The sequence below is a fragment of the Perca flavescens genome, chromosome 10 (assembly GCF_004354835.1).
Source record: "Perca flavescens isolate YP-PL-M2 chromosome 10, PFLA_1.0, whole genome shotgun sequence".
In the NCBI taxonomy this organism is placed as follows: Eukaryota; Metazoa; Chordata; class Actinopteri; order Perciformes; family Percidae; genus Perca; species Perca flavescens.
Window position 1 is genome coordinate 25,025,390 of NC_041340.1, and position 11,079 is coordinate 25,036,468.

Genomic DNA, 11,079 nt, shown 5'->3' on the forward strand with positions numbered 1-11,079 from the left:
GTGACTACCTTACCTATAGGCCAGTAAGCCTATTAATATGTGTTTTTTTTTTTAAATAGGCTGATTTATATTCGCTAATAATATGTTGGATTCATGGACAGTATAATTATTGAAAACACTTTCAAAACAATTAACAATAATTTGGTGGCCCCCCTGCAGTAACTTTGAGGACCCACTAGGGGTCCCGGACCCCTGTTGAAGATCTCTGTATTATAATACCTGTATTGTAAGATTACTGGTTTAAAATTCAATTAAAAAAAAAAAACTTTGAAAGACTTTCACTCTGCACAGGTTTACCTGCATGCAACCAAGCTACACCTGGGGACCTCATATAGGGATTAGGAACTGAATCAGGTCCATCTGGTCCATCTCAACAACTATTGGATGGATTGTGCTGAACGTTGATGCACACATTCATGCTCCCCTCGGGATTAAAGGTGCTGTAGGCGGGTTTGCGAAGATCCAGGATTTAGCCGAAAAATTGGAACATTGACAATCCCTCCCCCCTAGCCGCTAAAGCTCAAAACTGTCTCCTAAGCCCCTCCCCCCACAAGGGAGAATGAATGTGTGTGCATGAGCAGTGAGTGACACACAGTTAGACATTCATAATTCAAACTTGCCCTGATTGGTGCATCTGAACAGGGAGCGTTGGATTTTTGAAAATTGCACTACAGGCTGTAGGTGGTGCCAGAGGAGCCAGATTTTTTTTTTTTTTACCTACTGCACCTTTAATCCTACTGACTTTGGTGATCCTCTGACTTTTCCTCTAGCGCCATCATCAGGTCAGAAGTTGTTCAAAACAAACCAAAGAAATGGACTATTTGTCATGGCTTTGTTTTTATGCTAATGAGTACATGTGAGCTTGCTAACATGCTAAACTGAAATGATAAAGCCAAAAGCATTTACCTGTGTGTCTAAGGGTAGCCTCACAGTGACCCTAGCGTGGCTGTAGACTGCTGATATTCAGACCTTGACCCGGTTAGGGTTAAAAACTCACCTTCAAAGAGAGGCGGGCACATCTCATGCTGTCGGACTGTGGGAGGAGACATGGGAGGACACAGCGAGTCTGGACCCAGGAGCGTCCTGCTGTTCCAGCAGAATACAGAGTACACTGGGCACGTTTCATTGGCATTATTTTAATATCAAAGGACGATATCATGTTGAGCTGAGGATTCAGTACATCCAAGGATTTTATGTAAACTGTGAACATATTCAATAAATAACAGAAATGAAAACAACCACAGCTGGAGTTACACGGTACTGACAATAGATCAAGCCATTCCTTAAGTCATAAATAAACATTCAATATTCATACCGACTTTTTTTTTTAAAAACAAAGAAATCAACTATTTGTCTATCACGTGATTTAAAACGGCATTCTGAATAGGGAGCTAGAGCATGTATGTACAGTTTCTGGTAGATATTCACATTCTATCAAAATAATCCGTTGAAATGAAAGCCTTCAAACGTTGGTAGTAAAAAGGGGAGCAGCGCTGAACACGGACAGTCTGTCTGCTGAGAGTCTTCACACTGTCTGTGTGCCCTGCAGTCTGTCTACAGGTGTGTGCTGTAGAAGGCGGGCGTAGCGTAGCTCTGTGTCCCCAGCATGAAGGGGGACAGGACGTGGCTGGCTGTGAGGAAAGGCAGCTGGACCAGGCTGCCGGCAGGGGGGTGATGGTGGCCGTAGCCGGCGTGCATGGCCAGGTGCCCGCTGATGGGGGGGGACGGGCTGAGAGGGCTGAGGCCCCCCATGCCTCCTCCCCCTGCTCCTCCTGCTCCCCCGGCGCCGGTGGGGGCCGAGGTGTCGGCTCCGGGGTTCTGTTTCTTCCACTTGGTCCGGCGGTTCTGGAACCAGATCTTGACCTGGGTCTCGGTGAGAGAGAGCGACAGGGCCAGGTTGAGCCGCTCACAAACCGACAGGTAGCGCGTGGACTTGAACTTGTTCTCCAGCGCCACCAGCTGCTCGTAGGTGAAGGCAGTCCGGGCTCTGCGGGGCTTCCCCGACTTGGAGTCCGAGCCAGAGCGCTTCCTCTTGGGTTTGCCCTGCGAGCCCTGGCCCCCGCTGCTCTGGACGTCGCTGATCTGGCCCGCGGAGCCTCCTCCGGGGCTTTTGGTGTCTCTGCCGGGGTCCTGGTGGCTGTGCTGGCCCAGATCTCTGTCTCCATTACCGGGCATAGCTGAGCTGCTCTCCTCACTGCTGTAGGGCCCGTCTGGAGCCTCTGAGTCAGGGCTCCCGTCTCTGTGGTAGTCCTCCTCATCTGGGCCTCGGAACACAAAGCCTTCCTCTGGAAACACACAACAAAGACACAATGTCAAATGAACAGCCATGGCATCTGTGTGTGTGTGTGTGTGTGTGTGTGTGTGTGTGTGTGTGTGTGTGTGTGTGTGTGTGTGTGTGTGTGTGTGTGTGTGTTGGGCTACAGTTCCTCTAATGGCCACTACATGCTGGCCCTATAGAGACTTCTGAACAAAGTTGAAATGACATCTGTGACACACAAACGCAGAACTGTCGGAGGGCTTTGCAAAGATATAATTCTGTCTCAAACCCAAGGCTCGATTAACCCTCTATAGGGGCCCCAATGGCCCTTTCAATGCATGTGTGTCCTGTTGCCTTTTGCCTTGTGCCCCAGGTTTGTGGTGTGTCACTGAGTGTGTGGTTATTAAGTTAAACACTAGTACACAGTAGAGATATGCAGCGTTTCAGAATAGTACGAAGGCGTTGAATCTAAACTGTGAAACAAGGAGCCTCGGCAGCACACAGCCTGTATCCTTTTACTTTATAATGTGCTTTAGTGGTGTTCAATACATTAGCCTCACAGTGATCCCGGGCCCTTCAGGGGCCCCTGGTGTGACCGTGCAGCTCCGCTCAGTGTGTAATCCAGTCTTGCCTTAGCCAGCCTTTGTCCTTGTGTAATATGGTGTTCAATATGGCAACTATGTACTCTAAAGATGACACTTATAACTTAAGGAATTAGGTTGATTCAAAAGTAGGTCAACAAGGTCAAACTAAAATATGTATGTGTCGACGATTAAGCTTTTCTAATCTTAACAAAATTAGAGTTAAAAGAACTTGGCAGTTTGGAAATGTACTGCCCTAATGTCTAATTAGATCATTTATACGCAAGTCATTCAAACTTTAAAAAGACTTCCAGAGGAACTAATCACACAATTATAGAAGTGCTTCGTGACAATGAGCTGTTATCAGCCAAACATTTGGAGATCTTCCAGTTGGCAACTCAATCATGTACTGCCCCCCATATATATATATATATATATATATAGACAGTAATAATCCTATCTCCCGTGCTGCAGTGATTCTGTTGTGGCAGTTTGGTATTTTAGAATACGCAGCTAAAACATGAAGAGTCAAAATGTGGGCGACACCCTTAATGCCCTTATCATTTCAGTTTGTATTATGCTTTGGAAAAAAAATGTAAATGTGAAATTCAATTACATGCAAACTAGTTGCTACAGAGAGACTTCTGGGCCCCTGCAGCGTCTGGGGCCCGGGGGCCGTTTATTTCCCGCTGTGCCCGGTTGGTAATCCAGCCGGATGGCTCACGTATCTAACATTTTTTCATAAAACTAAAAATACATGTATAAAACTCCTAACAATATAAGAGGAACATGTTGCAGTTGTGGCACAGGTGCAACATTAAAACGGTTTGATAAAACATTCCTCATTAAGGGCAGACACTGCAGGCAGGAACATCATATCTCATTTAACTTCCATAACATAATGTCTTCTTTCAGACTGGTGGAAAGCAAACATTTATTTGACTCCACTTTGTCCATTTTGTGTCTGTAGATTTCTCCTAAATTTAACAAAAAAAAATTGCATTGGATAATGCCTCATTTGCATATTAAAACATTACATATACAATATACAATAATTCATGTCAGTAATCAGCTGGGGAAGTTTCATGCTGATATCTGTTAGCTGACATATTTTCCCTGTTCTCCTGGAGTGTCTCTGCTTCAATATGTGACTTTTAATAATGCAAACAAAGTGTACACTATGAGATACTACAGAAATAAAAATATGAATGTATAAAATAAAAAAGAATTCTGGTTTAGTTGGCCGAAATAAAAACGCCAGAAGTGGATAAGAGTATTTTTGAGCACACATTTATGTGGAGTTTGTAAAGCACATCGATTTAAAGGCCCTTACTCTTTCTGTCACTGCCAACACATTTTAGTCTGCGCACTAAAATATTAATCATAACAATCAGGTGATACTGAAATATAAATCTTGTCTATTGTTTTGTGTGCTCAAAAATTCAAATCTTATAGCCTATATTGTTTAGTGTGTACTGGATAATACCCTGTGATTGGCTCACTGTTGGGCCCAAACATGCTCTTATGCATGCATTCATTATTAGTTCATGGTTATTATGGTAATAAGATATTTATGAATGTAGGTGACAAGACACTTACAGAAACCATCCAAATGAATTTTGTATATGCACGATAAGACCTTAATATTCAACTTTAGAGTGACTAAAAATTACATTTAAATTCCCATAAACTCCACATGAGTTTGATAAGATGTGTAACAGTAACATATCTTTATTTACAACAATGGTGCAGAGACACATTTACTTTTAAATGGTTAAAAATCTTCTGAAAGGATCTCAGTTATTAATTAGTTAAATATTAAGATGTATGAAACGTTGGACAGTTAAACGTCATGTTTGTTCAGAAAAAAAGAAAATTCAAGATTTAAGGATCGAGAAGGAGAGCAATCTGAGCAGAGGAAACACACACACACACACACACACACACACACACAGGCTGCAGTCTGAAACAGCTATTCACCAATCAATAATACCGATCACACGCACACGCAAACTCACGCACGGACCGTGGCCAATTAGCCTGCCTCGTGCCTTCTTTCTTTCTTTTTCTTTTTTTTTTAACTGAGCTTCAATTAAAGGCAACGTGTTTTCTTTTTCTTCTGTCGAAAATGAACATTTCCGCTTCCTCTCAGAAAACTCTTCTCTTTAAGTTTCCATTTCTTTCGCTACTTTTCTAGGCAGTCCCGGCTTGTCACTCACACACACACACACACACACACACACACACACACACACACACACACACACACACACACACACACACACACACAGCACAGGGAAGTTGCCAAATTATTCCTGAAACCAGGATTCACGCAAAAAATAATAATGCAACCGAAAAGAATAGTTTAACAAAAGTTATCACATCTAAATGACACACAATAAAAATAAATCTTAATTTACAGATCAGGTTAAACACTGACTCAAAATGATCAAATAAAATCTCAAACATAGATTCTGATTTAGTCAAACGAAAACAATTTTAAAAAGCTGAATACAATAAGTTATTTTAGGTTTCAGTTTACATTTAGGCTCCAAGACATTTAGACGGTGAACAAACTGGCGGGAAATAAAGCCGACTAACGGAAGCCTGTTCCGGAGCATTAGACGGAACTTACTGCTCGGGTACTCCTCCGGGGCGTAGCAGCCTTTGGCGGGCTCCAGGCCGGGCTCCCCCGCGCCTCCTCTCCGGTTCTCCGCTCCGAACGCGCCCAGCTCGCGCTCCGCCCGGTGGCCCGCGTGCTGCTGCGGGAGGCGGCGGCTGCTCGTGAACTTGTTGGGGTCCAAGATGTCCAGAACGGAGAACGAGGTGGTCCGGTGCCCGGTCGGGCCCTGCAGAGAATCATGGGAATTATTTGACATGTTGGCCTTTTTTTCCATTTAGTTTCAATCATTCATTTATAAACCTTTATTCTTACTCATGTATTACACTCGCCACAATTATTTCAATGTTAAAATATAATGCTAATAATAATAAAAATAATAATAATAAAAATAATAATAATACAAGTTGTAATAAATACCTACACTTCTGAAACAACAGTGATGACATTAGTGTGTGTGTACAAAGCAAAGAGCACAACATAGGCGCAGATATCTATATTTAATATGCAGCGGCACTTTGAGCTACAGGAAAACAAAAAAGAAGCTAACTCTGATTTGTATTATTTCTGGATTAAATCAATTTAACACAAACATACGCTATTTTTTAATTTTTTATAGAGTTGAATGAAAGCATGAATTTATCTAACAGTTCTCCCATCAGTTTGATCATGTGTGTGTGTGTGTGTGTGTGTGTGTGTGTGTGTGTGTGTGTGAGTGTGCACCGTGTTTATGATATAGATATGTTCTGGATTTATATCCGGAAGATTTATGTCCAGGCGGAAGCTGAGCAGTGAGAGAGCAGATAAGAGCGAGAGAGAGAGCTCGGCTCAGTTCGGGTCAGGAGCATCATGTATTAATGAGGCCAGCATGTCGACATGAATAATCCGCATTACTATTAGAAATAATCCGAGGCCTATTAACGTCTGATGATAAGAATAATCTTCACACAGATGAGATTATTTAATCCTTCATTTACAACACGGAAGAGTTCCTAATAAACCTCATCTATGGAATTTAATCTAAACATATAAACGTATGACTGAGAACTGGTAGGCCTATTTAATGAATAATACTTCAACTAATACCTTATTGAATCATACAGATTAATTTTTGAAACTAATAGCCTACTTTATTGAATTTTCGCTTAAGAATTTAATTTATACACAAAAAAGGAACCAAAAGCCAAAAAGCAAGGCAATCTCTCACCTTTGACATTTCCTTTGAGACAATTATGTAGTTGAGATATGAGTATAGGATTTATCCTATTAATGCCATGTAAAGCTCCCGGGATAGAAGAGCACTTTGCGAACTATTCCATTTAAGGAAAAAAAAAAAGACTGATTTATTTGTACTCTGCAATTTAGATCAAATGACATCATTCTGAAATGGTTGAATTCGCATGTTTGCATTCTGTTATTATGGATTTGATCCAGTAGTTTTTCCCTGTGAGCTTTATGGAAACTTTCTCTATATATTTTATTTGTAGCCTATTGTTTCCCGTCACATTACAGCAGCACCTTTTACAGCTACATCTTAATGAAGGCCTCAGCTTGAGTCAGACAACATGAACACACAGGCCCACGAGACAGGAAGCTCCAGAACACACACACACACACACACACACACACATCCAACCCAGGGTTTCCCTGCCATTATAATATTATAATTAATATAATTATTATATATCATTATAAGGCTTAGACGCAGCACCCACGCTGTGTGGGCACCACCTAAGTGGAATGAATGGAAGATCAATGTGAGCATCCAAACTAACTTACGTTAAAAGACTTTCCTCAGATCTAATGCTGCTAGCTGGTCCCTGTGGACTTCTTCAGTAAGTTTTTCAGTGACTAGCTTTTTCCAACGTTTTAGACACATAATATGCTAATAATAACGGTCCAAAATGATGTCAACTTGTATGTTTTTTTAATTTAAAAACGTAAAAAATGTTTTGACGGAGGACTCCAATTTCATTTGATATTTTTCCTCAGGCACGGTTATTTTCTTCGGGATTTTACTGCATTCTTTTTTATTTTCCTGCAAATCTTCCGTCTTTACTGGCGACTGTGGGACCACCCCCCTTCCCGGGCACCTGGCCTACCTGCTGTGGCGGGGCTAACACCGGGTTGGTCGGCGGAGGTTCCGAGTGGTTCTCCACGGCCTGAGCGTCTCTGCCTCCCGGCCCCGCGCTGGAGAAGAGCCGCTTGTTCCCGGCAGCCCCTCCGTCCAGCAGGTCTCCGCTGTCCGGGCCAACCACAGTCTGGACCCCGTCCCCTCCGGGCGCCGGTACCGCTCTCTCCCGACTCATCACGGCCTGGACCGGCTCCGACACGGGCCCTGCTGCGGCTCTGTCCCGGCTTATCACAGTCTGGACCCCGTCCGCTCCGGGCCCCGGTCCCGCTCTGTCCCGGTTCATCACGTCACTCTCCCTGTCCCATAAATGAAGAATCCGGATCAGAATGCAGAGCGGCTCACAGTGAACACGGCTGACAGGGACTACACGGTGTTCACACCCCGGGCCGGGTCAGGAGTCCCATAACCAACTGTCCCATAGAGAGAGAAAGAGAGAGAGAGAGAGAGAGAGAGAGAGAGAGAGAGAGAGAGAGAGAGAGAGAGATTTAAACTTCTCCTCCCGTCATCCTCCGCTTCAACGCTGCAGCCCTGGCTCCGGTGATCTAAAGTCTCTCTGTGTGTGTGTGTGTTATCCCGTGCAGAAACAGCCTTGGCGTCCCGACCTCCAGCCTAGCGCGCTCTGTCTGCTCACCGGTGGGTGCGCACTCTGCAGCCTGACAGGAGTTGAAGGCGGGACGCACGCTCATCTATCTCTAATAGTTCTACACTCTCTCTCTCTCTCTCTCTCTCTCTCTCTTTCTCTCCATTAGTTAGTTAAGCGAAGCCCCCCCCCCCCTCTCTCCTTCAGCTCGTGCCTTTTTTGGCTTTTAGCTGGCCCCTCGTGGACCCACTATCATGTGTGTGTGTGGGTTATTTATGCCTCCTATTCAACTCTCCAGCTTGTAATTGTCTACAAATGAATCCCACTTCCACTAATGGTCTATTATCTCGTGGCTGCGCGCGCGGAGCGGTCCGGACCAGCAGAGCACGAGGAGAAACAGAGCTGAGCGCGCGCTGGCTCTTCTCCTCCGCTGATCACAGATCATACGGTGTGACTGTGGAGCTCCAGGTGAGTCCAGTCAGAATTACTGTTAGCAGAGGTACAGCTCAGGTGTGTGTGTGTGTGTGTGTGTGTGTGTGTGTGTGTGTGTGTCGCCTCGCGCATGCAGCTTCCACATGAAAGCAGCCTTATCTTGAATGCAGATTCCAGGGCAGGGCCTCTCCTCCAAACTCAATTACGGCCTGAATAAAGCCGGTAATGTCCCGCTGCAGTGAAATATTGATTCCTAATCCTTGGCAGTCATTACTATGCCAGAAAATAATAGAGCACAGAATTGGATTTTGATTTAACACACGACGTGTTTATTCTAATGCTCGGGACTTAATATTCAGAGGAGAGGAGAGGGGAGAGAGGGGCTGGTGATGGAGCCTCTGACGCCACACTCTTTATATTGTTGTGGAAGAAATGAAAAAGAAAGAGGGTGATGGGACATCTTTCCTGCCCTCCTCCCGCCTAATACACAAGGTCAGCTCCATGTAATTGCCTTGCTCAATGATCCTTAGGGGGAAGAAATTAAAAGTTGGGCAAAATAATGACCGAAACAATGAGACATGATTATCCAATCAGAGAGCTAAACCCATTACGGCAGCCTACTGTCTGTGCAACCTTCTGATCTACTTCCTGCTTCCGCGTGCAGGCTTTATGGCTTTATTTTAAAACAGTCAATATATTAACCAGATTAAATATCACAGCAGCTGATTCTCCTCGGGAAATATTAGCATTTTAACTACAGCGGAGGAAACTATAAAGCACCGCCAACACACACAGGAACAAAGGGTGGGGAGAATATGGAAGAGCATTAACTATTATTATTATTATTATTATTATTATTATTATTATTATTATTATTATTATTATTATTATGTTTATATGTTTTTAATCTGCAGATGAAGTCCAGGCAGTTTCTCCAGGTTTTGGATGGAAGTAAATTAAAGCCAGGTTGCCTTGTATAATAATTGATTTAAACATGAATGTAACAGCACAGTGACACAGAGAGAGTCCACCTGGATCTACTGAAGACTATGTCATAAAAATCACAGATATTGGAATGAAGCTACAGTAATAGTAGTAATACCAATAATCATAATCATAATAACAATAATAATGTTGCCAAAAATGTAATAATAAATAAATAAAATCAAATAATATGATAATAATTAACGTTAAAATACTAAACGTTAATAAAAAACAACCACCAATTTTAAGGTTAAAAAAGTCTGCAGTAAAATGCCATAATATGACTGTGTGTGTGTGTGTGTTGTGTGTGTGTGTGTGTGTGTGTTGTCAGCATCAGGATAACAAAATGTCTCAGTTAGCAGCTTTGCCTCACTTTACTATTGTTATGAGGACACTTGATCCTTACAATGAAAGTACACACACACACACACACACACACACACACACACACACACACACACACAAGCACCCACGTACACACATGCACACACACACACACACACACACACACACACACACACACACACACAGTCCTGGTTCCCACAGTGTGTGCCAACAGACACTGTGGGAACACTACCAATCTCCCTCTCATGTGTGTGTGTGTGTGTGTGTGTGTCTGTGTGTGTGGGTATGTGTCTGTGTCTGTGTGTGTGTATGTCTATAATTATTCTAATGAAGGTTAACGAGCTCTGCTCAGCCTCCTCTTTATTAAATTAATCTGAGCCAGTAATGAATCATAATTACTATAATTAGCAGCTGGAGCTGCCTGGTGTCACACGGTGTGCGGTCAGAGCCAGCTGATGATGTCACACGGTGTGTGGTCAGAGCCAGCTGATGATGTCACACGGTGTGTGGTCAGAGCCAGCTGATGATGTCACACGGTGTGCGGTCAAAGCCAGCTGATGACGGCGAGGCTTTCATCACACCTGCACCCTTCATCTGTTGGTGTGAACACAGAACTGAACAGTTATTAAAGTGTCCACCACTGATATGATGCACTCATAACCAGTGCAGTGCCCGTTTGGGGCGTGTGCCCGTTCGTAACGGGACCATTGCTTGGTTCCCAGTATGTCTTTTCCCCACAACTTTATTGTGTAAATTCTCACAAAAAACATGTGACACAAAATGCAGTTATAATATAGTAATCATAATACTATATAATAATATACATTGTAATACATAGCGTTGTTGTCTGGTGTGCCCGTTGTAAGCGTTGTATATAGTCTTCCAACGGGCACACACACACACATTTATATATATATATATATATATATATATATATATATATATATATATATATATATATATATATGTACTTCCAGTACTGTATGTTTTAAGGCAAGATGTTACATTTTTATGTTTATTATATTATATGATCTGTTTAAAATCGAATGCAGCAGAGAGCAGTCAGCATCAGTCGGCTGCTTGCATTTGATACACAGTTTGAGTTTAGTCTCACAGTCTGCGTGTTGTTTGTGAGGCATGTCAGAG

The 11,079-nt window shown here is 43.1% G+C and overlaps 1 protein-coding gene across 1 annotated transcript; it reads right to left on the reverse strand.

Annotated features, from left to right (window-relative positions):
* Window positions 1-1,259: 1,259 nt before the first annotated feature.
* Window positions 1,260-8,278, reverse strand: nkx1.2lb (NK1 transcription factor related 2-like,b). The gene is made up of 4 exons (XM_028588817.1): window positions 8,224-8,278; window positions 7,561-7,955; window positions 5,474-5,687; window positions 1,260-2,285 (listed from the first exon to the last, which is right to left on the reverse strand). The coding sequence occupies exons 1-4, from the start codon at window positions 8,276-8,278 to the stop codon at window positions 1,555-1,557; spliced, it is 1,395 nt and encodes a 464-aa protein (XP_028444618.1). The 3' UTR covers window positions 1,260-1,554.
* Window positions 8,279-11,079: the final 2,801 nt, after the last annotated feature.

Bases quoted from the DNA above. Each gene is read 5' to 3' on its own strand.
- nkx1.2lb (XM_028588817.1), bottom strand. From the start codon at position 8,278: ATGAGCGTGCGTCCCGCCTTCAACTCCTGTCAGGCTGCAGAGTGCGCA. The intron at 5,688-7,560 runs GTAGGCCAGGTG...GATTCTCTGCAG, and splicing joins TGTTAGCCCCGCCACAGCAG to GGCCCGACCGGGCACCGGAC. The intron at 2,286-5,473 runs GTAAGTTCCGTC...GTGTGTTTCCAG, and splicing joins CCCGGAGGAGTACCCGAGCA to AGGAAGGCTTTGTGTTCCGA.